This window comes from Musca vetustissima, unplaced genomic scaffold, assembly GCF_032173495.1.
Source record: "Musca vetustissima isolate MV318-11 ecotype Yass unplaced genomic scaffold, APGP_CSIRO_Mvet_v1 utg51637, whole genome shotgun sequence".
NCBI classification, from domain to species: Eukaryota; Metazoa; Arthropoda; class Insecta; order Diptera; family Muscidae; genus Musca; species Musca vetustissima.
Window position 1 is genome coordinate 33,179 of NW_026885053.1, and position 27,694 is coordinate 60,872.

Sequence of the window (27,694 nt, forward strand, 5' to 3'; positions counted from 1 at the left end):
GTCATAAACTATGGATTGGGCCAAAAAAGCTGAGGATCAAGTCTCTAAATTGGTGAGCATATTGAAAATTATCTGTATTAATTTTCTAGTAACAACTAACTTTGTTTTTTAGGTTAGCAATTTGGAAATCGAAAAGAAAGAGGAGACAAAGGATGATGCAGAAGCCCCCGATGTAGCAAGGTGACACATACGTTTTTAATTATAATATAATCAGTACAAGTCTACTTTACACGCGCCGTTCCAATTTTATGTTGTATTGCCGGGTCTCTATCAAAGACTTTCTCCTGTGACAAATAGGAAATTTGACTACGCATAAAAAGTTGTTTCTAAGTAAAGACAATTAAGTGAACCTAACAAATCTGTATTTTGGAAGTGTCGACTTCCCTAATATATATATATATATATTCTTGCAACTTTGTGTCTAAATTTTGGATGAAAGTTTAAAAATCCAGAAGGGTCGTGTTACATGGGATTGAAAATACGTGTTAGTTATTTAACTGTTTATAATGCTATCTGGGATTTTATGTTATATGCATTTAATTTATTTGTTTCGATGTTATCTACTTGAACAGCCCAGCTGAAACCAGTCTCCTACTGAAAATTATTCGCAAGGGGTTGGTCGAATCTAAACTGGATTTAGAAGTGCAACGCCAGGACCCATCGTCACCTTTATACTCAGTCAAAACTTTCGAGAAATTACACTTGTAAGTTATGAGAATATTTTTGACATTGTTGAATCACACGGGTTCTTTTAGGAAACCTGAAATTTTGAAAGGCATATATGCCATGGGATTTAACGCGCCATCTAAAATACAGGAAAATGCTTTACCAATATTATTAGCGGATCCACCACAAAATATGATAGCACAAAGTCAATCTGGTACAGGAAAAACCGCAGCATTTGTCCTTGCAATGCTAAGTCGCGTTGACACGAAATTAGATTATCCTCAGGTAAGAATTCTTTTTTTCAATTTCATGGTAATTTATAGTAATCTCATACGCACCAAAATTGCCAATAAAATGTTTGGAGCTAAAATATAATTAAACATGCAGTGCCGGTCAAATATATACACAATCCATTTTTTCAAGTTTGCTTGGATTATCGCATGTGTCGAAAACTCCTGAACTCCTGCTGAATAAATGAACTAAACTTGATGACATTTTACACAGCGATATGTAACAATATTGTTGAAGATTTTCAAGGTATTTCTTGGTATATTATTTAAGATTGTATACAACAGATGCCAACTACTGGCACTTGCCGATATTAGAAATAATTGCCCAATAATTAATGAGCAAAATGTTTGAATTTTTACACTTTGTTCGAATCGTTTTCCTAATTTGTATACTGGATAAAAGATATGGGGCAAAAAAAGTTTGTCTTATAAAAAAATCTAGCTGGCCACGCAAACGTTAGAGTAACTTCGGGTAATGTGAACTATGCGTCTAATGTGGACCATAAAAATATTCAATGTCGTTTAATGTGGACCACTATAAAAATAGTGGGAACTTTTCACGAGGACGAGTTCGAAACATGGGCGCATTTAATACGCGAGGATGTATTCTATCCTCTGAAAAGTCGATATGCGAAATTACAGGTGCTTCGGTTGGATAATGAAGCAAGGACCTTCCCTTAAATTGGGGCTATTCCAAAACATAAGCCCATATATTTTGCATTCATTGTTGCCCAAGAGTGCAAAAAATTGAAATTTATCACAACCAAACCACTACCTACCTTTAACATACTGATCCTCATTAGAGTTAGAGATTAGAGCAGTTTAGAGTTTTTTGACATTTTTATAGACAAATACATATATTTTGTTTGACCTGGAATATATTTAGCCAACAAATCTACTGTGTTGTGAAAACAATTTGTTTTTATTTTTTTACCGTTGTTACGCCCACAATATCAAAAAAAGGAAATTGTGATCCACTTTACCCGAAGTTACTCTATCTTTCCTTACACAATTTTCCCGAATATTTGTTGATGAAGAACATTCATTTAAAAAAACTCAAAAAACAAACATTGGCAAAGGCAAAAGCTCGCGGGCGCTGTTAAATACGACGACAAACACAGCCTTATCATAAATATCGAGAAATATTGGTCAATATTTATACCTGGTTTTTGCATTTAAGAATAAATGTATTTTGATTTAAGAATAAATGTATTTACGAATAAAAAAAACTATTTTTGTTTTAGTACATTCATGTAAATTCGTAATTATTCGCACTTTACACTAATCGTCATGAGTGTTATCTCTCTCATTGGTAAATTAAGAGTAGAGTTGGAAAACATTGCCACAGAACAAAAATAGGATAATAATTTGCAAAAATGTATTTACGAATAAAAGAAATCTACTTTTTGTTCTGGTACGTTCATGTAAATTCGTACCTTTTGTGAACAAAATATGATTTGAAAGCAAACTTAAAAAGAACAAGACATTTTATGTAATATTACAAATGAATACAAATCAAACAAATTAATATTCTTAATTGAACAATTAATTTTATTATATTTTCATCATATGGATTGTTTCCAATTATTCTTGTGTTTAATGCATTTTAGTCGTATTTTACATTATAATAAATCTATCTGATAGGATAAAATATTACATCAGAGTTGTATTTTTGTATTTTAGGTTCTTTGTTTGTCCCCTACATATGAGCTTGCAATTCAGACTGGAGAAGCTGCAGCACGCATGGCACAATTCTGTCCTGATATAAAATTAAAATTTGCGGTCCGCGGAGAAGAAGGTTAGTCTCTTTGTTCTAAATCGAAATACATTTCACTCACGTTACACGATTGCTAATTAAGACAATTATAACATTCACTTCAGTTGCTCCTGGCACAAAACTTACTGATCACATAATTATCGGAACGCCTGGAAAAGTTTTAGATTGGGCCTTAAAGTATAGATTCATAGACCTTAAGAAAATACGAGTTTTTGTATTGGACGAAGCAGATGTAATGATCGCTACGCAGGGTCACCACGACCAATGTATTCGAATTCATAAGTAAGAAATTCATAAGTGAATTTAATTTGTATTGCTGTTTATATTTCCTATTCTTAGACAACTGTCGCCCAAGTGTCAAATGTTGTTTTTTTCTGCAACATATGACAAAGAGGTAATGGAGTTTGCCGAGCACATTGTACCCGAAGCAAATATTATAAGGTATGCTTCAATCTATGTGAATAAATAAGTTATTTACGAATGTATTTTCTTTTCCAGGTTAAGAAGAGAACAGGAATCCCTCGACAACATTAAACAGTACTATGTCAAATGTAATTCAGAAGAAGAAAAATATCAAGCCATACAAAATATATATGGAAGTATAACAATTGGACAAGCTATAATATTTTGCCATGTAAGTACTACAATTTAATAGTAAATTCATATATTTGGGTTTTAAATCTCTATAACTCTTAGATAAATTTGTCAAAATTTAACCACACGACATTTATTCTAAAGATAATTTTATTAAGTTAAAAAATTCCTTTTTTCGAAAATGCATTGTTGATAATAAAAATTTCTGGTGCTTTAAAATAATTGTTTTAATTTTCTAGTGCTGCTACGTTCGCACGACATTAATACAATGATCTCAATTAATTAATTAATTTATTTTTTTATTCATCAAATTTATTAATTTTTTGCATTCATTTGGTGTTATAGAATACCATATTTCACAAAATTTCCCTTCACTTAGTTGGGGTTCATTATAGCACATACACTTTCAATTGGAATTGTATGAATACTTTCAATTCCAATTGGACCAATAGGTCTGTATATAGCCAACAGGTCTTTATGAATACCAATTGGTCTGAACCACAGGAGTTTATACAAGCGATCTGGTCTTTATAGAGACCACAGACACTCTGCACTTTTAATCGTCCTCTATACAGACTAATTTGTATTTATAAAGACCTGTGATGTATTTATACAGACATATTGGTCTTGATTAATCCAATTGCAAGTGAAAATGTCTTTGTAAATACAATTGAAAATAAATGGACAATAAGAAAAAAAGATGCTTAAAAATTAGTGAAATGTTATATCAAATAATTATGCAAATAATTAGAAATGTCGATAAAATAATCCATGCATTAATTAATGAAGAAATATGATGTCACTCAATACAAAATTTTGTTTATAAATACCGTACGAAACTATCACTTTAGTGGTTATGGTATTATAATTACAAAAACATAAATTGAAACCTAGTTTGAACATTTAACTTTCCGAATACAATGATAAGTACAAATTTCTAGTTTTTGGCAGATTGCGATATTTATTGGCATTTTCGTCTCAACACATAATAAATAATAAAATTATATTAAAGCAATTATGTACACGTTTATCAAATGAATTTTCCACCATCAGACCTTTAGCTCTTAGTGTAATAAATATAATACAATCATTTTTTGTAGACTCGAAAGACTGCTGGATGGCTTGCTGGAAAGTTGTCTTCGGATGGACATTCTGTCGCAGTGCTCTCAGGTGAACTTACTGTGGAACAACGTTTGGCAGTTCTCGACAGATTTAGAATTGGACTGGAAAAAGTATTAATTACTACTAACGTTTTATCACGAGGTTAGTGTGTAATATTATCCAATGACAAAATTTGGTCATTCAATCTATTGTCATGACATTGCAAACAAATGAAATAATTTATCGGATCAATGTTCAATGTTTTTTCTTTTAAATTTATAATAGGAATCGACGTGGAACAAGTTACAATTGTTGTAAACTTCGACTTACCAATGGATGCAAAGGGTCGAGCTGATTGCGAGACTTATCTCCATCGCATTGGTAGAACTGGAAGATTCGGTTTGTATAGGACATTACAATTTTATTGTGCTACATATGATATTAATGGTCGCGTATTTTTTTCTACAGGTAAAAATGGCATAGCCATTAACTTGGTTGACAGCGAAAAATCGATGGAGATATGTCGCGCTATTGAAAATCATTTTAAGAAGACTATTAAAGAGCTCAATGCCGACAATACGGAAGAAATTGAAAAAATTGGAACATAATTACCATACAATGTAAAATAAAAATAAGACTTGGCTTACTATAAATATTTGCTATTTTATTTGACCATATGATAAACGCAAATTAACATTCCTTCTTAACTTACATATTTCTAATAAAATCAAAATGTTTATAAAACGCAAAAGTTACAATGTACCATATTAAACGGAGTTGGGGAGTTGGCATGCACGAACAGCAACAAGTTGGAGCAGAACAAATATGGGGGAAAATACTTCGCTGTATTCTAAATTAGTTTGCCCGCTCAATTTCAGGCACAGCAAGTATTTAAAAATAGCTACTAGAAAAAGAAAATATGTGCTCCACATAAAACGATGCAAGGCTTTTCGTTTGTTTTCAGAATCCAAATACATCCGCAACAAGACGATTATACAGAAGTAGGCATTGCATATATCAACGCAAAACAATGGGCTGAATATGGTAAACCAGTCGACAGTATTCTTTCCAATTGTTCCCGATATTCGAAATGCCAGTGTAATTGTAAAAACAAGAAGTCCACACAAATTTACCATTATTTCAAACTCGGTGAGGCCAAGCCACCGAACAAGCTCCGATAATTTAAACATTTTTTATTTGACTATATGTGTATTGAAAACGTTTATTTACAGAGTAAAATCGATGTCGTATGCACTGTTTCGTATAATTTTTATATGAACCGCAGAGTTATTCCTTCTTTGAATTGATACGTCTTCGTCGTCACATAATGGGTGGAATTCATCTGAAATACAAAAAAAAGAAGGGTTAAATCAAATTAAATAATTATATGCTCATTACAATACGTAAATAAAAACAGTAAAGACAAAAGTCGGACGGACCGATTATATGATACCCTACACCACAAGAGGAGCCCTAAAAATCTTATAGTATGGTATTATATATTACAGTGTGCATCACTAAAATCTTTAAGCCCAAATAATACGTGAACGCGATATACAGCAAAGTAAGTATATCATTTGATCTGGAAAAGCGTTTTTTCCTCTTTAAATGGACTTCATTCTCCATGGTGCTAATGCTTTTTGATACATCTCAAAATCATAATTTTAATTAAACAAAAGGCTTGAAAAATCCTTCCAATCCTTGCTTCCACTCATCACAAAAAAAAAACAATTATCATAATATATATATATATAAACGAAATCGTTCGATTTTCGGAATTGCAATTTTGTTGGGCATTCAAAGGTATGATGGAAATTTCCATTTGTATGTAGTGAAGAATTAAGTTTTTTATGGTAAACATTGGTCACAATGGCTTTGTAAATACTATATGTTGGCTTTGAATGCTTCAATATTAGTGAATGAAACAAATAAATAAAATAACAAAATGATTTCCAAGATACGTACATATGTCCTGTGCACTTACCTATTAAATTTATCGTCGAAGTGTTTATAGCATATGTTAAAGTTTCATTGGAATTGTTTACCAAGTCAAGCGCTAAATTAAGTCCTCTATTTACTGCGTTACCTAAACAATGCAAATATATTTCTTTCAATCCCGAATCCAAAAGATCTTTGCAGTACTTTTGTTGGGCCTGTAATGCAAATGAAATGATATACAAATGCAAATGATAAAGAAAAAATCATTATTTCATACCTTAAAATTTGATTTGGTAGTTATGTATATATCGTTTTGTCGTCTCCTTGGCTTTGGAGGAGGTTTTTTCTTTTGTTGAAAGGTCTTCTTATTGGAACCAATCTTATTTTTAAGGTTGACATCCATATCTTAGAAAAACGTGAATTCTGATTAATCCATTCAGCTGTGCATTCACCGAATTTTGTTGTTTGTTAAAGGGGAAACAGGACAGGCCAGCTGCTTTAAGAACATTAAAAAGTGAATTAATTTTTTGATGTGGTTGAAAATAAATATTTGTTTATAACGCTGCAGTTCTTTCAATATAATGTCCCAAAAACAGTAGTATCGAAATCAGTAGTTATTAATATTATCAATTTACTTCGCATTAAAATAAATTTATAAATACCACTTACACTAAGAGTCTAAACGCAACCAGAGAGTCACGAGTCAGCGTCATACTTTTTCGCCGGCGTGAAAACCAAACAAAAGAGTTAGAGTCTAAACGCAACGAGAGCGTCTAGAGTCAGCGACGGTCATTTACCATGTATTTCTTATTGGCAACGGAAAATCGCGACGTCTGATGTTCGCGTCTAGCGGCTTGAGATTCTAAACGCAACCAGAGCGTCTAGAGTCAGCGACGGTCGGACGTCCACATGTTTGAAAATATTTGTTTTTTTTTAACAGCACTGCCATATGTTTTGATATAAATTTCCATTGAAATGTTGGTAGCTCTGCTGATTTTTTCCTAAAATATGGCAACACAATTGAGAGCGAGGGAGAAAATTTGTGTATGACGCTGAGCAAAAATTAATAAAATCTATTCTAGAGTCAGACGCGAACGTCAACCGTTGCGATTTTCCGTTGCCAATAAGAAATACACGGTAAACGACCGTCGCTGACTCTAGACGCTCTGGTTGCGTTTAAACTCTGAAATGCGTTGGCTAACTGTGTCATTTTTTATGTCTCATTGCATCTATACTGCCTAACTTGTTTGTCTGATTTCTTTCCAAAATCTAGTAGGAATACCATGAACTATTACTTCTGACGAACGCGTTAAAAACATCAATTTTCTATTAAATTTGACATATTATTCAAAACAATACACACACATACACAAAATATGTATTTTGATTTGATGGAACAAGCCACCTTGAGAAAAAAACTTTTAATCTGTTGAAAGCTGCGCCCTACCTTGTAATAATTATTTTTGGAACATAGATAATAGCTATTACATTCTCTCCTTATTCAGAATGAATGGGAGAAGCATGCGAGATACTAGATACCTACTAATTCGATAAAAAAAATCGTGTTGCCTCATTGTAATTTAATTTTGTAATATTTTATTATTATTAGATTTTTTAAATGGTTTATTGTTATTTCAATTTATAATAATTTTATTGTTATTTGATAATAATATGTAAAACCACTGTAAAACTGCTTTCTAATTAAAAGAAAATAAATAAAGTTTGAAAATATGGCTACAACGACATGTTCATGGCACAATGAATAGGTAGTCCATTTAGCGCAGCTGATGTCTCGATGAACTGTCAAAGTGGGTAATTTTATGCCATGTTCTGACGGGCATCCGAACAACGTAGTTCGCTCTCAGAATTACGTACATGAATTAACCCGTTCATACAACACTATTCATAATTCATATCATCAGAGTTTTTTATTTCAAACTTTTTGTTTCTTGTTTTACACCAAATATGTAACATATTTTAGTGAATTACATAGAGATCTAAATAGAAAAAATAATTCTCTTTCTCCTGACTATAGTATGAACCCATATCTATTTACTTTTCATTCATGTTTTCCATTTTTTCTGAAAATGTTGTTGTTTTTAATACATTTTTATATTTTCTCAATTCAAATGTCACATACTGTCACAAATAAAATTTTGGAGAATTTTTTGTTTGAGTTGCCCCTCATTTGTTTCTTGTTTTGTACGCTAATTAGAACCAAGGGAAAAGAAATGCATATTGCATTATGTAGAAAACAAAATTTACATCCTGCTGCATATATAAAAACTATACAATTTTTTACTTTTCATTCATGATTTTCAATTTTACTGAAAAAGTTTGAAAATTTCATAAATATTTTCAAACTGTCAAAATTAATTTATTTTCGATAAATACTCTCAATTGTTAGGGATGGGACAAATTTATTGGTTATTCAGAGAGTGATTCGAATTGAACAACGTACAAAAGTCGGTGTTCGCTCAGACAATTTTGTATGAGGAACTAAGTAATTCCTTCATAATTAAGGGTCGAACAACGAATGAGAGAGCGAACAACGCTCGTCTGGACATGACATTACTTGAATTCGATGTGCTGAGTTGCCAACCATGTGGAATATTATATGGAAAATTTTGACAGAAGGTCGAGACAAAAACAAAGGTTTTTGTTTGAGAACAAAGAGCGGTCAGTTGACTGAACTAGTAGAACAACCCTACTTTCAACTAATCGATTCTTTGTATCGAAAAGTCTATCGCTTGAAGTTGATTTGCGTTGCGCTTCGGATTTAAATATATTTTAACTTTTTACGTGCGTTAACGCTATAACAAAAAACAAAAAAAACGCTCAAAGCGATCATTCTGCTTAGTTCTTTATTCGTTTCATGATGCAATATAACAGATCGGGTAGTATCAGCGTCTTATAGAGTATGAGTTTGATCTGGCGGGAGGTGGCCTTGCTTTTGAGTTGTTTGCTAAGACCAAGTAGCATCTATTGGCCATAACTATATTTCTTCGAATTTCAAAACTGATGTCATTCGTTTTGTTTATGCCGGTACCAATGTGTATAAAATCTTTGACTACCTCGCAGCTGTAGTTCTCAAGTTACACAGTTGGTCCGAAACTACTGGACGTCTTGCGCGTTGATACCATCGAGTGATGTAAATAGAGATGAAAGAGGGACTAAGGGACGAGTACATTGTTCATTTCTTCCCGAACAGTATGACTAATTTAATAAAAATTAGAAATCGCATATAAGGGGTTTCGTCGGATTTTTTAAACTTTTTGGTTATATTTGTGAAAAAAAATGTTTACTGGGATGTGACATATCCCAGCAATATTAAAAAGATCTACTTTTTTAGAAAAATGAAAAAAAAAACATGAATGAAAATTTATTAGCCATAGGTTCTTACTATATTCAGGAGAAAGATAATTATATAATTATATATGTAAACCCGCTTTTACTCAGTACACCTAAGTCTATTTTTACACGGTAGATTGGTTCCAGAAGAAGCCGTGTAAACAAACCCGTATAAAAAAATACATTTAAAGAAAGCTCCTTGGGTTTCAATGAGGCTGGCCCCACGTTGGGCGCCAATAAAGAAATTCGAAACAACAAGAGTTACAATAATGATGGCTACTCCTTGTTTAGGAACTACTTCCCGCTTATGATCTAGTCCATCAACTTGGGCAAGCGTGGGTAATGATCTTAAGCCTTCAGTGTCCGCTAAACGAATTAGAGCCGGGTGGTCCAGGACTCGGAGTGAAGCTGATTTTATTGAAATTAAATTGAGGTTAGGTACTACTTATGAGAAGCAAGATCATCGTCTAGTATTGGTTGTGTAATAATGTAGTAGATTCACAGATGTAGTTTTTAGTACTATTTACATAGTTAACCGTTAATTTCAAATGTTTAAAACTGAGTTGCATTTTAGTATTTAAATGATCAATAAAACGTATGTGTTTATACTATTGTAATTAAAATTTGAATAAAATAGAGTTGATACGCTTCACATTGATCTTATACATAAAGGGAATTCCCCTAAATTAATGCTATTCACATTTGCTTTGACCAGTAAAAATTGTTTGTATGCGCTAAAGGGGAATTCACTTAAATCTTTAAGCTAATGTTCGCAAACTATCGATACTATCGATGGTTTCAGATTTTTTCTTTCATTAATAATTTTTTTGTAATATGAACATACTTTGCAAAAATTAAATTTGACAAAAAAATTTAAGTACATAAAATTTGAAATCGTGCTAAATGGAATAAAATCGTATAACAAAATTAAAAATATTAAATTTTCAAACCGTGTTATATCAAAACCAGCTGATAATCGATACCTCTCAAGTTTGCTGTCAAAATACATTATTGTGAATTGACTTCCATTGTGAAAACGTAAACAAAGTCGACATTTTTGACATTAGATCTGAGAAAAAACAGCTGTTTTCCGATTTCGATTGCTATCTTGGTGACCTTATTAATAGATCTTGATCAAAACCGTGTAAAAACAGACTTAGGTGTATATTATATGTTATTCTTTCATACTGCTGCCTGCTGTCTTATTCTTCCACCAGTCAGTGTGCTTATCAGGGTTGCCGTTGTGCGTTGCGTCTCTTTTGATGCCTCGTAGATTAATGTGCAACCATGGCACAATGAATAGGTAATTTCTACTTGAGTTCGTTGTGTAGTGTTGCCAACCATTTGAAATATTATATGGAAAAATTTGACAGATAATCGAGACAAAAACAAAGGTTGTTGTTGTGATACATCACCTTATTATTGCATCATGTGTGCAACTTTTACAGCATTGTGCTGCCTTTCTCCCCTTTTTTATTACGTCAACAACATCTGTTTTTTGCGTAAATTCAAACCAATTTGGATTTTTATACGTCGTTCTTAATAACGCACAGTTGGAAGAGTTTTCTTGAAAAATCTACTTTTCTGTGCGACTTTTTTTTAAAGAAAACAATTTTTGTGCAACTTTTCAAAAATCCTAGCGGTAAAACTGGCGCGGGAACTGAGTAGTTATTTTGTAATAATTATTGGTCTGTTCCTATATTCCAAAAATCTGTTATTTTTATCTTATCGAAAAATATAATAAAAATTAGTAGATTCTTCCGGACCAGAACCTGCAAGAATGTACAACTTTTTTACGATAACAATTTTTTTTTTGATATCTAAAGTATAATAAAAGTAAGTAGATTCTTGCAGTACGGGATTGGATTCAGTTGTTTATTGTAATTGTATTTTTTTGGAAGTATTCATATTAAAAAAGAAACGAACTAAAAAAATGTGTAAAACTAAAAGAATTCAAATCATATTTAAATCTGTACATGATTTTGCATTGAAATACAAATAAATACATTTTCTTCCAAAAAGAACACACATTGCTTGAAACATCATCTCCATATAATTCCGTCCATTTCACAAACGACACTTATAAGTTTTGAAAAATCTCGTATTGTAAGTACTTAAAATATGTCTTTCATATTTTTTGCGATAAAAATGCATCCCTATAATCACATCGCAAGTTCATTGATTGTATTAGAAATTAATCCCCTAAAAATTCCCAGACCAAAAATAGTATACCCATTTCCAAATAAAAATCCCCAAATTGGAGATAAATCCCTTAAACTGGCAACACTGGTCAAAGGTGTGAAACTTTTGCTCAGTTTATTAGAAGCGTTTGTGACGAATGAGTCTTTCATATTTGCTCTATTAACGCACCCTGTTATTTACATCTATTGATTTCGTAGTAATTAAAACATTATAAGTAGAGAAGAAAAATGAGTACATTGAATCGACCTAAATCCCCACATGCAAATAGCACCATTAAATCTGGCGAAAAGGAAGAAAGTTTTTGGGACAAATTCAGTACACTTGGAAGAAAAAAGGGAACTAAAGAAGGTAGGAAACTGGCTGACATTAACATAACATGTCAACACAAATTCATCAAATTCATGTCATTGATTATTAGTGCACAATATTTCAGATATGTATACACTCATCCAATGGTAATTAGAAGTTGAATATTATTTTTTAGACTAAATTACGTCATTGTTTATTATAGAATTGTATATACATGTCTATACACAAGCAATACAAGAAAATATAAACATTGACGCCCACAACTATCCATGTACGCAATGGGTATGAAAGCAATGGGATTGCTACAACAATATTCATTTACAGTAACATATGTTTGTTTATGGACAATTATTGCCTTGATCTTAGGCCTTTGTAAGTTTTAGATCACTGTTACGCAGATGTACTCCCCTTAAACCTATATGGAAATCATTAGCATAAATAAATATAAATCTGGGCCCCACAAATTAGAAGGAGTACATTTTATTCATGGATAGATGGTTATCACTGAAAATATATAAGCATATTGTGCAAATTTTTAACGAAACGAAATGTGACAAGCATTGTATTCAACTTGGGCCATATATGTTGCAGTAAATAATGCTATGAACTTATGGCACAATGTTCCTAAATTTCTACTTTGCAGTTTGTAAAAAAATTTCTGTAATGACTGTCGGAAATAGATAGAAATTGTTTGAAATGGGATTTTGGGGATAATAACAACATATTATAAAACAAAAAATTGCATATTGAAATTAAATGTTTATGCATAAGACATTATTAAATAAATTCACAAATATTTTCAGTTCAAAAAGTTCAAGAAGAAGGAAAGCATGCTATTGACTCTCCCGGAGCTCCGAGCCAAATTGATATTCCTCCAGAAGACTATGCCCTACGTAAGCATCTCTATTTTGATTTATCATTTGTTCTTATATTTGCAATGTATTATATTTTAAAAGGTGAACATGAACAACGTACCGTAATAGACCCACAATCAATGAATGATCCCGAGGTTAGAAAACTTCAACAGATTTTAATTGATTGGATAAACGATGAATTGGCTGAGCAACGTATTATAGTGCAGAGTATTGATGAAGATATGTATGATGGTCAGGTAACTAGAAAAAAAATAAATAAATGACTAATTGCATTTAAATATCATACTATTTTTAAAAGGTATTACACAAGCTTTGGGAGAAGTTAACGGGCAAAAAACTTGATGTTCTTGAAGTTACACAATCGGAAGAAGGGCAAAGACAAAAATTAAATATTGTTCTGAATGCTGTAAATCATGTAAGTGCCCGAATAGACAGACATGCAATACATTTATTCGCGTCACATTGTAGTAAGAATATATCGCTTATTTGCTGCAAGACTAGAATAATTCAAAAATTTATATGAATATCCCATACACACTCTGATTGAGACGTTCTGTATATATACAGTGGTGGTCACGTACAGTTAACCTATCATTCAGAAATTTACCCTATTTATAGAAAATAAAGGTCCGAATGCACCAGAAATTAGTAGAAAACAATAAATCTCAAAATAAATAAATATTTGAAGTAAAAACTCAGAAAATGGGAATTAACCTAAAGGAACGGTTCAATTTCGATAGTCTGTATTGAAGAAGGCAGTATGTGAGAAAATATCGATTGATATTGGCATTTATTATATCAAATAGATTGTTCGAGTAGTACAGCATATAGTAGAAAACAATATCTTGGAACGTGGTCTTCCTAATTGGAGGATTTGAGCACAAGACCGACGCGCTTGGAAATCTTTTTTAAGCTCGGCTTATGGAACAACCGTTCTGTAACATGCCAGCTAAGTAAGTAGTAAGTAATCAATTGATATTTTCTCACATACTGCAATAATTTTTGGAGTAGTTCATGTAAAGAAGTTTTTGGAATCGCTCATGGCCCTTTGGGCTAGGTTCTCGTTTATGAAATAAATTGAATTGAATAATATTCCTGCCTTCTTCAATAAAGACTATAGAAATTGAACTGTTCCTTTAGGTTAATTCCCATTTTTTGAGTTTTTATTTCAAATAATAAGGGTAATTTTCTGAGGGCTGATCAAAAAATGTTTACCACAATAAATGTTTTAATTTTTAATTTTGGAGGGCTGATCAAATAACAAAAATTGTTTTAATTACGTGACCACCACTGTATATATATATATATATATATATAATTGTGTATTATTTTTTTTATTACTATACAAACTTGAGTTTATTAGCATGTACTCTTATTCTTAATCCACAATATACTCTCTTGTTGCACAGACTTTGGGATTTCACCAAAAAATACCAAAATGGTCAGTTGAAAGCGTGCACTCAAAAAATATCGTTGCCATTTTGCATTTGCTGGTTGCTTTAGTAAGGCATTTTAGAGCACCTGTACGTCTTCCAGAAAATGTATTCGTGACGGTAGTGATTGCTCAAAAGAATGGAGGAGTTTTGAATGCTCAGTAAGTTTGCCTGCTTTACTTATTTATGTATATAATAACATTTATCGTTATAGAAAATTTCAAGAGCAAATTACATCTGAATATGACGATGTCGGTATGCGTTGTGAAAAAGATGCTTTCGATACTTTGTTTGACTGTGCCCCTGATAAATTAGCGGTGGTTAAAAAGTCCCTCATTACTTTCGTGAATAAACATTTGTCCAAATTGAATTTCGAAATCAACGACCTCAATAGCGATTTTCGCGATGGTGTGTATTTGTGTCTTCTAATGGGTTTACTAGGAGGATTTTTTGTACCGTTGCACGAATTTCACCTAACTCCTCAAGACACGGATCAAATGGTGGCAAATGTTGCATTTTCATTTGATCTTATGCAAGATGCAGGATTGCCCAAACCAAAAGCCCGGCCAGAAGGTAATCTGTTACTGCATGAACAGCTCATATTTACAGCTAAACAAATAATTACAAAACACTATTATTATTTTTTACAGATATCGTAAATATGGATCTAAAGTCAACTTTGCGTGTTTTATACAGCTTATTTACAACGTTTAGAAGCTATGCATAGACCGAAATATACAATGTTGTTATTTTTATGACCCAAATTCAATGCCTTGGATGTTTAAAACATACAATGAATCTTAACACATTACTAATTAAGTTAATTGTTAGCGTGAATGTATTCTTTTTATAATTACTATTTAATACATATTAACAATAAACACGATTAAAATTACATTCAACCAATTTATTTAGGACTTCTGAAGAAATTTGCAGAGAAAGTGTACAATGGGAATATATGTCCAGATTTACATTGTAATATATTAACATGTACAGCCTTATTCTGGATGTCAATTCCACGTGAATTTACTCGCTCTTCCCCTTCGACTTATTCTGAACAACATTTTCCTGTGAATTTTTTCGCATTCTCGCTTTCGCCTTATTCTGAATGAAGTTCGAAAGCGAAAAAATCCGCTTTGGGGAAAAATTAGGTATTCTGGATTACAGGGAGTAGGAGAATGAGATGACATTTTGTGCGAAATTTTTGCTAATAAATTCAAAGGGAGCTGACTACAAAAACATAAGTAATAAATATTTTTATGAAAAATATTTACACAATACTTATTCTATGACAATTTAGAATATTCAGCCTTATTCTGGATATTCGCTTGGGAGATATCTCGCATGTAAACAAATTTCGCTTTCACATTCTCGCCTTATTCTGAATGAATATGGAGACGCAAAAAATGCGAGATGCGGATACGAGTTTTCGAAAATGGTGGTTGAAAAAAAGATTCGTGTTGCCATATTGTAATTTAAGTTGCATTGTGTGTTACCCCATTGTAATTTAATTGTGTAATATTTTTCAATATTTTATTTATTAATTTTTTTATTAAAAATGTTTTTATTGTTATTTAAACTTTATAAGAATACAAATGTAAAATATCAATAATCCGCTGTATAAATGCTTTGTAATTGAAAGAAAATAAATTAAAGTTTGAAAATATGGCTACCTACAATATGGGATGTGAAACAGCTTTTCATTGTTTTGATGCAATTTGGTGCAACAACTACAATAGATTAGAAAGAACATTTTTATGATGGCAAAAACACAACGAATAATAGGAAGAAATCTGCGATTGAATTATTTAATTCACAGTTTATTATTACACTACATAATTGTGCTCCTTTTTATTTAATTCGATATTTTATCTCCCCAATTTCTTAAAGTGGCCAGTTATGATTTGCTCCTACTCCTTTATTTCTTCCTTCAAATCATGCACACGATAATTTGGAAAATAATATTTTTTGTGGCTTTATTTTTGTTCTTTCATAATTTTTATTTAAGTTTTTTAATGTTATGCGGCTCATCAGGCAAATTTGGTTTTTCCATAATTTTTAAAATTTTTTCTTGAGAGACAGAGATCCTTACCCAAAATGTCTGTATTTCGCCTTCAAAATGCATCAAACACAATTTAAATATTCCTTATTACCTTTATACATTCCTTGGCAATATTTGGTTTAGCATGCATTAGGATTTCCAATGGCATTTTATTTGTTGTTTTCTAGTTAAAAATAATAAGGAATATTTAAGTCGAGTTTGGTGCATTTTGAAGGCGAAATACAGACATTTTGGGTGAGGATCTGTCTCAAGAAAAAAATTTTAAAAATTATGGAAAAACCAAATTTGCCTGACGAGCCGCTTAACAGGGAAAAACTTAAATGAAAATTATGAAAGAACAAAAATAAAGATACAAAAAATATTTTTTTTTCAGAATTATCGTGTACATGATTTGAAGGAAGAAATAAAGGAGTAGGAGCAAATCATAACTGGCCACTTTAAGAATTTTAGGAGACGAAATATCGAAATTAAATAAAAAACACACACAATTATGTAGTGAAATAATAAACTGTGAAATAATTAATTCAATCGCAGATTTCTTCCTTTTATTCGTTGTGTTTTTGCCATCATAAATGTTCTTTTATTTGTAATCTATTGTTAGTTGTTGCACCAAATTGCATCAAAACAATGAACAGCTGTTTCATATGCCATATTGTAGGTTGCCATATTTTCAAACTTTAATTTATTTTCTTTCAATTACAAAGCATTTATACAGCGGATTATTGATATTTCACATTTTTGTTGTTATAATGTTTAAATAACAATAAAAAGTAAACATTTTTAATAAAAAATCAATAAATAAAATATTGAACAATTTAAAACAATTGAATTACAATGGGGCAACACACATTACAACTTAAATTACAATATGGCAATGCGAATCTTTTTTTCAACCACCATTTTCGAAAACTCGAATCCGCATCTCGCATTTTTTGCGTCTCCCTATTCCAGGTATGCAAAAGTTGGTTCAATTGTACTAATTTTAGCTCTATTTGGAAGTCAAAAATACAATAGCACCCCAATGACATATTTGGCACTATTTTGTTTTTTCAAATTTTCAATTGTATCAAATTATTCTCACTTAAAAGTATTATAAGTGCTTAAACATACAACATGAAATGAATCGCCATCCCCCGCTGTCGTTACGAATGGGTGAATTTGCCATAGCTTAAACTTAGTGTCCTATGCCGCTTCAAAATTCAGATATAGATAAAGATATTAATTAATATTTATGTAACAGTTCTCTGAGAGAGATGATTTTTCAAAGTTTCAGGAATATTTCGCTACAGATATTCATGTTGTTTTTAAATACTCAATAACTCGACGGCTTTCACTGGGCATTGGGATTCTCTTCAATATTATTTCACTCAATAATTTCGAAGCTGATTCTTAAAAGTTAAGGCTCAATTCTATTATTTCAGCATTTTCAAAAAAAATTTTTAAAAAATGCTATTATTGTTCTTACAATATGTACTAAGAATTATAAATAATATCAATTTAGAAATGCAGTCTAAGTATGCCAGAATGCATGTAGCAGTTATTAAGTCTTTCAAAACCAATATATCTACAATATATTCACTTTTTGGTCAAAGGTGGCTGAAGTCAAAAATGAACTAAACGAAGATTTATCTACTTATATATCATAATTTGTTTTTTTCGTCTGCGGTTGTGGAAAGATTTTTTTCATATCAAAATATAATTAAATCCAAAGAAAGGGAATGATTACATGTTTCGATTGTTTCAAATCTTATCCTAACGAAGGATTTGCTGCTAACGATACATAAGAATATGTTGCAAAAAAGTTCTACTTAATTGATCATTTTATATATAAGTCTTATAAGTACGAAGAACAAATGAATTTGTATGTACCTTTTTTGTCAAGTTCCAAGTGTTCAACTTATCTATGTATGTTTCTATTATTTTTTAATAACAATACAAATTTTATTAAAATATATTATATACAATATTTTTCGGTTAATTGACCCTACGGTTAATTGGTTTCCACGCTTAATTGAACCACATGATGGGGCAAAAAATATTTCATAGGAAAATACATGGAAAATACATACATACACGGATAATTAAACCCTGTTAATTGATTTTCCCGCTTAATTGGTTCAAAATTAATGTCATCAAAAATAAATTTCCTTTTACTTTTCACCTGTTAATTGCATAATAATAATTGAAAAATAATATGCCATTTTTTACATACATATTTGACATAAATTGTGAAAAAGACTAGGTGGCATCTCTATTAATTCAAAACATATATTTATTGCAAAGGAAAAACTGCGAGAAAGCGTAATTTGTATTTGACATTGGATTTTTTTAAATCATTAGTAGTTCCAATTATACGTGATTGCTGTAATTGAACAAACTATTCAATTAAGCGGGTTCGGATAATTGGTTCCTCGGTTAATTGAACAAAAATGTGTGCAAATTTTGATGTGCAATTAACCGAAAAATACTGTATATATATATATATATATAATATATATTATAAAAAGTACAATCGGGTTAAAAAAGTACACATTCAGAATAAGGCGAGAATGTGAAAGCGAAAATTTTTTTACATGCGAGTTATCTCCCAGCGAATATCCAGAATAAGGCTGGTAATATTATCAAAAACGTCAGCGTGAGCAAATCGAGATGTGCAGGAATCAGAATGAAGTCCGCAAATTTTACCAACGAGTAAAACACCAAACCGAAGGCTTTGGTGCAGGCACATCTTCCTGTAGAGATGAAGAAAGAAACCTGGTGACATACAGCGTGTTGAGAATCTGGAATGAGCATGCATCTGCATACAAATCTATAACCATAAATTCTATTGAACTTAATAATAATATACATCATGTAATCAGCGAATTCCTCAAACGAAACCTTGGTTGTACGTTCAACGGCCGCATACGAAGCTGATGGGTCAACCAGATGCAAAGTCATCGTCTTCTCAAGAGAAGTTTGAGGACCTACGGAGGATCGAATGCGATGGTTCCTTAACTGACTTGGCCAGACTATGTTCCTCACTTTCACCCGCTTCACTTTTGATTACTGGTGCTGGAGGGGGCTTCGAGGCAGAGTCCTTCGCCAGTCGATCCCCCTTATGGTTATCAGTCAGTTATCTCGACAGATTTCGACGTAACTTTGTCATAGGCAGTGAGCGTCCCCCGACTTTATCACTTTGCTCTTTTCGGGAGCTGACGATTTTACGAATTTAAGCTTACGCCTGATTAGGTGAACCTCTTTCTCTAAATGGAAATTACTGGCTCAAAACGTCTGTATTAAATAGTGAAATTATGTGTTCAAAATATCAAATATTTAGAAAAGATCGTACTGGTAAAAATGTGGCGGCGTCCTTATTTCAGTTGATGCCAAATTTTCCCTTAACACTAGAAAGCCGAAGGCGGTCATTTTGACCGCTTTCCAATTTCAAGTACAAAAGCAACTGTACATTTAATGACACTTTTATTTTAAATTTGGTGATTTGTTTATAATAAACGTAATTCTATGAGATACAAAAAGTCACCAAATTTAAAAAAAAGTGTCATTAAATGCACAGTTGCTTTTTTACTTGAAATTGGAAAGCGGTCAAAATGACTGCCTTCGGCTTTCTAGTGTTAATTTAATTGAATTCAAATGTTTTTCTGACATAGAATTTATCTGCAACTCAATTGAATTGGGTAAATTTAAATTATTCGTTACATGCCCTCAGCACATCTTGATATTTATAATCAACATTTAGCAGCACTAAACTCAATTGCTAATACTATGAATGATTCCGATAGAATTTGAGTTCTTGGTGATTTTAATATGGCATCTGTAAAAAGGCATATACATTAGTTTTCGTTTAAAGTCCACAACTATAGTTGCACAAATTTTGTGGACTATAAGCGAAATAGGACTATATCCGAATTTCGTTTTAAGTCCTTTAATGGACTATAACTTAATCCTGATATAATACTCGTCATAGACTATACACAACTGGTCTGTTCCAGTACTTTTTTAATAGTAAATCTAGTAAAAGGGAAACATTTCAAAATTGCTCTCAGAGTAGAAAATAATTTGAAAAGTGCGGGAACAAAAATCTAGTAAATATGCCAAAATTAGATGGCAATACTTCAAAATCAACATAACAGCCCATGGTACAATTATAAAAGGTAACAGCAAATCCCAGCTGATTTGATTCCAACGTAATACTAGTGTCAATATGAATTTGACAAATTATGTTTTTAAAAATCACCCAACAGGAAAATTGGGAACGGATACAATTTGAAATTGTTCATTATTAAATGTGCTCCCGTATTCAATTTACTCAATCTGCCTGCTGGGAAAGTTTGAGGAAGCACATCTTTCTTCAAGAAATAACTCGCTATTCCCAGCATTTTCATATGTGTTACACATATATATGGCAATGGCTCAATTATAGGAAAGATGTGGAAGCGATAGAAATATAAATTTGATAGATTTTCATTCATGTTTTTCAATTTTTATTTTGAGGATTCGAAAATATTTCATTTTCAAAATAAAAATAATTTGATGATAATTTGTTTATTTGTTTACATTTTTCTGTCAAATGAGTTGACACTAGTAGAACTTACAAAAACAAATTTCCATGTGGTTGTTGTATCGTTTTTTGTACAACAACACTTGCTGTTACCTTCTATTATTATACCATGATAACAGCCAATCATTTACCATTTTTACTCGGCCAAATTTCTCGAGTAAAAATTTTACAAAGAGAACGCCATTTTGTTTTCTGCTCTCTTAAATTTGAGTCAATTTTTTACCAGTTTTGTGGGTTGAGGAACGGTTTTCGAGTAAAAAGTTGCAAAACATGTAAAATGAGTAGAATCTTTTAGGTTCTGGAACGGAACTAACGTATGTACTTTTTTAACTAAAATTAATGTTCATTAAAATAAATAATAAGTAAATTTATGATATTTATTATTTATTTTAATTCAAATGATTTAAAGCTTATTGTAATGAAAAAAAAAATAAAAAGATTTTAAATCTGTGGATGTTTAAATCATATGTGAAATGCGAATTTTTCACGATTTTTAAAAGAATTCCTTAATCTTATTTTGCTTCTATTTTATGGAATTTACAACAAACGATTGTATTTTTTCAAAAAATGAGTTTTGTTCAATTTAGTCTTGATTTAGACTAGGCGAATTTACTTGCGGCAATTCTTGTCGTTCTATTTTGAACTTGCTTCATGCGTCTATACAAGGCAATTCGATTTCTAAAATATTTTTCTATTTGTTGATTTTTTCACATTTAAATATATGTATATATAAAATGTCAACAAATACGAAATACACAAAACGAATTGCCAGAAAATTGTCGGTACAAGCATTTTTTTTCATTTCTATTCCCCTTGCCCCTCTCTCCTACAAACAAAGACTTGCCGCAAGTAAACTCGCCTAATCTAAATCATGACTTATAATTTGAACGAAATCTAAAATTTCTTATAAAGCATGGTACAATAAATAGGTTAGATGCAATTAAAAACTTCAACAGTTGTTTACATTTCATTCCATTTTCTTCATAGTAATAAAACACGTCTATCCATTTTTGCAACTTCTATAAATTTAGAATTTTTTTACATTTGTTAATGTTTCCAGAAATCTAAATGCTATGAAAATTTAAAATATATAAAAAAACAGGTTGGACTATATGAAATTTTTTACAATGCAATATTACTTTTCCATGCACAGAATATGTGGCCTTTAAGCGAAAATGGACTATAGATGAAGTAGACTAAAGGGCTAAACAGAATGTTCGCGTTGAGCGGTTTTTGTTATCGCGTTAACGCACGCAAAAAGTTAAAATATATTTAACTCCGAAGCGCAGCGCACATCAATTTCGAGCGTTTTAGTTATCGTTTCCTTGTGGTTGTTGTAATTTCGATAACATATAACGCGACGGACGGCTCAACTTGTCAGTAAATAGTACTGTTTTCGCTTACATCCGTTTTTGGCCTTTAAGCGTAATGGACTATAAGCGAAAAGTACTGTACCATGGCACAATGAATAGGTAGTCCCATGATGCAATAATATGGTGATGTATCACAACAAAAACCTTTGTTTTTGTCTCGACCTTCTGTCCAATTGTTCCATATAAAATTTCACATGGTTGGCAACTCTGCAACTCTGCATCATGATGCTATTCAATAAAAATGCCGATTAATCGATTAGTCAAAAGTCGATTTAGTTATCCCAAATCATAATTTGCCTAAACCTCATTCGTAAACAACACGGTTTCCATTTAGTCTCTATCCCACCTCATTCGTAAACTTTCGGTTATACCATTTTGAGTTCATCTTTTGTCTTTTGCCATTTTGTCTTCTCCTCCCATTCGTTAGCAGGTGGAACGTTTTTCAATTTTTTCAGTCGTCGTTTTTATTTTAGTTCCGTTCCAGAACCTAAAAGAATCTACTAATTTTACACGTTTTGCAACTTTTTACTCGAAAACCGTTCCTGAACCCATAAAACTGAATGTTTTTTTTTTTGTTTTTTGATTCGTATTGGATCGTAGTTAATATTTAATATTTTTAATATTTAGAAAATTTAGCACAGCTGCCGGGCGCTTTACAAAAAAATTTACAATTTAGTAAGAGTTTATGAACTTTGTCGGTAGAGTCGTCTATAGAATATTGTCGTATGGTTTGCGATCCATTTCCTTCCGGCATGTTAATACGTTTTATAGCCAGTTATTTGCAAATCAGTTATAGTCCAGATGCATGGGTTAAAGTAAAATATCGAAGTAAATTGATTTTAGGGGCTCATTTCGGATTTTTTTGACGAAGTTAGGAACTTATGAATTTTGTAACTTCAGAGATCCATATCACGGGAAGTATGGACTTCCCCACGAAAGTCATATAGTCATCAGAGAGACGAAATCTACCTGTGGTAAATTTTGGAAAAATCGAAGTTAGGCCAATAAACTCAACATAAGCCAAAGTAGATGTGCTTCAGAGTATTTGAGAATTCAGCGTATGGAACGACTAAAGAAAATGAAAGGAAGAGGCGTAACCAGGTTCTCGGGAAGTAGCCCAAGAAAAGTGTTACTTTTGAAATCAAACTACTGGGAAAGTATCCAAAGTACTCCACAATTTGGCTAAAGTCTAATTTAAGGTCCGGTGGTGGATCGTTTTGAATTTTCTTTTATATCTAGTATTTGGGGCATTTATTACAGAGAAATATGGTATGTGTACCAGTAGTCGGTACTTTAAGGATTTGCGCATTTTAAAACTTTCATCATCTCGAGTGCATTTTTTGCACTATATTGTATATTGGTTCATCTGTTCCGAAATTTTGTTTATCGCTTTATCGAATTTGGAAACTGCTCATAGGAGTCCTTAATCCCACCCACAAATGCTATTCTAATTTAATGGAAATTATAACATAATTATATTCATACAAGTTGCATTTCAACCACTTTTTAATTAATACCCATACTCCAGGAAGTATGGACTTCTTCGATAAGAATATTACCGTTTTGTAATCAGGACTCCAAACGCTTTACAAGGGTACGAATTGAACTTTATAGACCGATATCGCCGAAACTACTTATTTCCGCAAGAAATAACTTATACCATTGCTATCAAAGACTCAAAGAATGCCTATGGTAAAAAATTTAAACGATCCGCGACCGGACCCTAACTCGGAATTGTTTCTTCCTCGAGAAAAAAAGACTTAAGTTTAGGGCTCGTCTTTCATATCATGAATATATATCACTTATGGGGGAAGCCCATTTTTCCAGAGATCGGGGTCTTTGAATTTCCTAATTCATATGCTCATAATTATTTTATTTATGGGATCTTGCCATATGAATGCCGGAACTCATATCTCAAGAAGTATGGACTTCCTCATGAAAATCATATAATCATTAAATTCGACTTTTCCAAAATAGTTTTCTATCTATTCTTTTGAAATCAGTTTATTTAAAGATGTGTGGAATATATTGTTGCTTTTCAAAAGGAAGCCATGAATGTTTGGATAAAGTATGTTGCAATTTCAATTAATTACCTATGACATAGCAAATATTTTATTTTAAATACAAAATTTAAAGGACTTGCTGGATATTCTTCAAAACCGCGGACCAAATTCAAAATTAGTTATTAACATCGATGGCATTGCATTTGGAGGTTTTGTGCTGCACCATCAGGGTGCTGAAATTTGTGCACAGCCAATTGAAACTGATTCAAATGTACTTATTTTTAATGGTGATATTTTCAATTTGCACGATAACGACTGTGAGATATCAGACACCCAGTGGATTTTCAACAAATTTTCTGCAGCTAAAGATGAACATGAGTTCATAAATTGCATTCGAAACATTGAAGGTCCATATAGTTTCATGTTTTTTGATAAACAAAATGGATATTTATATTTTGGACGTGACAGCTTGGGTCGGAACTCGTTATTAATTGAAAACAACAAGGATCATTTACGAATTCTCAGTACATCATATTTGTCGCAAGGCATGTAAAAGAAAATTTATGGCATGTATGAGGATTTTTGATAGAAGTACTATTTTCATTTAGGTGGACAAAACGAAATTAATGTTGTAACAATCGAATTGCCACCTCTCGGAATCTATAAAATGCATAAGGACGAACGTAATAGTTGTATTGTATTTCCATGGCAGCAACCGGATGAGAATTGGAAATTGCAAAGCGAAGCATTTGAGTCTACGATTGGCTTAACAATTAATATTGAGTATCCTATCAACCCATCTTGGTTACAGATCTGCACCAACAATCAGGAGGTAAATAAATAAATAAATTTAAATATATTAACGTAAACATACTGTGTTCAGTTTTACTTTAATTTTTACGACCTGTATATAGAAAATAAATCAAGCGATGCAGATAAATATAATAGACTGTTGGAACACTGTGAAGTGCTAGCAGCTTTAGACAAGTTTTCCCAACTTCTAGAGTACTCTGTAGAAAAACGAGTGTCAAAAACAACACCGTCTTGTGCAAAATGCTATCCACGTTATTTGAACTGCAATCATTCCAAAATCGCCGTACTATTTTCAGGAGGAATAGATTGTTCGATTTTAGCAATTCTAGCGGATAAATTTGCTAACAGAAAGGACGCCATTGATCTTATCAATGTCTCTTTTGAAGCATTAAACTCTCAGAACGAAAATTGGAATGTACCCGATAGACAGTCTGCTATAAGCTCCCTGGAATCATTGAAGAGATTATGTCCTCACAGGTATCGTTTTTCGAATATTTAATGTATTGACAGTCACATTAACTTTTCCTTATTTTGATAGAACCTGGAACTTTATTGAAGTAAATGTAACTCGGAAAAGTTTGCACACCTATCTTTCCAACAGGATAAAACATTTAATATACCCACTTAACACGGTGTTGGACGAATCAATTGGATGTGCGTTTTGGTTTGCGTCACAAGGACAAGGATTATTGTTTGGAAAGAATTATGAATCCACTGCAAAAGTGAGTATATCTTAAAATATTAGTATAAAGTTGTGTAAATTTAACGATATATTTTTTTTTTTCTTAAAGGTTGTATTAGTTGGAAGTGGTGCTGATGAATTATTTGGAGGTTATATTAGACACAAAAATGCTTTTAATCGCTGTATTGGTTCGCAAGATGAAAAAGAAAAATGTCTCCTAAATGAATTAGAAAAGGATTGGCTTAGGATACCGACACGCAACTTGGCCAGAGACGATAGGGTAATATCTGACAGTGGTAGAACACCGAGAGCCCCTTTTATAGAAGAAAATGTTGTAAAATTTGTTCGAAGCTTGAAACCAAATCAAAGATGCTGTTTTTTGTATGAGGATGGTATAGGTGATAAATTATTTTTGCGATTATTTGGATATAGACTTGGCTTAAAAGATGTGGCATTTCTGAAAAAAAGGGCAATCCAATTTGGTTCAAAGATTGCAAACAAGAGGGATAAAGCAAATGATCGTTCAAAATATTTATGAAATAATAAAATTTATTGGTAACAAATAAAAAATTAATTTTTTAATAATATTAATTAGATTATCGGGACATTATGTCATTGTAAATACTTGTATTGTTGAATGGAATAAATAAATAAGTTTCTGTGGGAAACTATTATTTATGATATGATTATTTTTTGTGTGTAAAATTAGTCACCACTGATGTCCTGTTGATCAATTTTTTGCGTGATAGGAAACCCCGCATTGATCGATGTCAAAGACATGACAAATAATGAAAGTTATACTGGGAGATTAATTTAAATAAATTCAGGTTTTTTCATTTCTAATTCCTAATTCCAGTCATAGAATAACTATTATGAAAATATTTGTTATAAAAGTATTTAATACTTATATCAAAGTAGTACAAGGTGGCCCAAAAAGGACTGAAGGATTCAAAATAACTGTAATTGTTTGTTTTTATTTTTATTGATTTTTTATGTTTTTAAATATTTAATTCGTGGAAATTTTTTACATTTAAGTGTGAAATATAACATCCCTCAAATGGTGTCCATTTTCTTGCAAACAAAAATTGGCTCTTTTAACCGCATTTTCCATTACTGTCCGTAGAGTTTCTGGTTCCAAGTTGCTTATTTCTTCTTGAATGTTGTACTTAAGCTCTTGAATTGTTTGGGGTTTATTGATATACACAACTTCCTTCAAATAGCCCCACAAAAAATGTCTTGTAACAAAGCGTTGGTCAGCTAAGTACTTCGCTTAGTTACAAGAGACATTTGGGTATAAAAGGTTTTTTTTTTTTTGTATAGAAGCAATAAATATCATCTGGGGAGAACATCCCAACAAAACTCTAAGTGAACTGATAAGGATCAGTGGCGTGATCCGAAACTATAGTCTTCCCTGCCTTACCCTTCGGCAAACAATGCCATGCATTCCCCACTAATAAATAGAGAAAGCTATCCAGTTGCAGATCATCAACATGGATTCCGTAAGCAACACAGTACAACAACAGCGTTGCACGCCATTTCCACGCATATAAGTAGAGGACTTAACCAGAACCGGCCGTGCGATAGAACAGTGTTGGTAGCGCTTGACCTATCAAAAGCTTTTGATACTGTCAACCATGCCACGCTGTTTGAGGACATAGAGAACA

At 31.9% G+C, this 27,694-nt stretch overlaps 5 protein-coding genes across 5 annotated transcripts; 3 read left to right on the plus strand and 2 right to left on the minus strand.

Moving 5' to 3' along the window:
* On the plus strand, nt 1-5,081 carry LOC133332136 (DEAD-box helicase Dbp80). Its single transcript, XM_061540515.1, has 11 exons — nt 1-52; nt 113-180; nt 573-704; nt 756-951; nt 2,640-2,754; nt 2,838-3,015; nt 3,073-3,174; nt 3,232-3,367; nt 4,428-4,590; nt 4,714-4,827; nt 4,897-5,081. The coding sequence occupies exons 1-11, from the start codon at nt 11-13 to the stop codon at nt 5,034-5,036; spliced, it is 1,386 nt and encodes a 461-aa protein (XP_061396499.1). The 5' UTR covers nt 1-10; the 3' UTR covers nt 5,037-5,081.
* Nucleotides 5,082-5,186: 105 nt separating this feature from the next.
* LOC133332137 (transmembrane protein 203) lies at nt 5,187-5,619 on the minus strand. The gene has a single exon (XM_061540516.1). The coding sequence runs from the start codon at nt 5,616-5,618 to the stop codon at nt 5,196-5,198; it is 423 nt and encodes a 140-aa protein (XP_061396500.1). The 5' UTR covers nt 5,619; the 3' UTR covers nt 5,187-5,195.
* Nucleotides 5,620-5,654: 35 nt separating this feature from the next.
* Nucleotides 5,655-6,769, minus strand: LOC133332138 (ribonuclease P protein subunit p20). The gene is made up of 3 exons (XM_061540517.1): nt 6,644-6,769; nt 6,413-6,581; nt 5,655-5,770 (listed from the first exon to the last, which is right to left on the minus strand). Exons 1-3 carry the CDS (start codon nt 6,767-6,769, stop codon nt 5,655-5,657), a joined length of 411 nt encoding a protein of 136 aa, XP_061396501.1.
* A 5,377-nt stretch (nt 6,770-12,146) lies between these two features.
* Nucleotides 12,147-15,281, plus strand: LOC133332135 (beta-parvin). The gene is made up of 7 exons (XM_061540514.1): nt 12,147-12,267; nt 13,032-13,121; nt 13,185-13,339; nt 13,402-13,518; nt 14,513-14,697; nt 14,751-15,109; nt 15,187-15,281. The coding sequence occupies exons 1-7, from the start codon at nt 12,147-12,149 to the stop codon at nt 15,261-15,263; spliced, it is 1,104 nt and encodes a 367-aa protein (XP_061396498.1). The 3' UTR covers nt 15,264-15,281.
* Nucleotides 15,282-24,215: 8,934 nt separating this feature from the next.
* On the plus strand, nt 24,216-26,568 carry LOC133332139 (asparagine synthetase domain-containing protein CG17486-like). Its single transcript, XM_061540518.1, has 6 exons — nt 24,216-24,224; nt 24,669-25,072; nt 25,154-25,367; nt 25,419-25,825; nt 25,887-26,070; nt 26,140-26,568. Exons 1-6 carry the CDS (start codon nt 24,216-24,218, stop codon nt 26,566-26,568), a joined length of 1,647 nt encoding a protein of 548 aa, XP_061396502.1.
* The last annotated feature ends 1,126 nt before the right edge of the window (nt 26,569-27,694 follow it).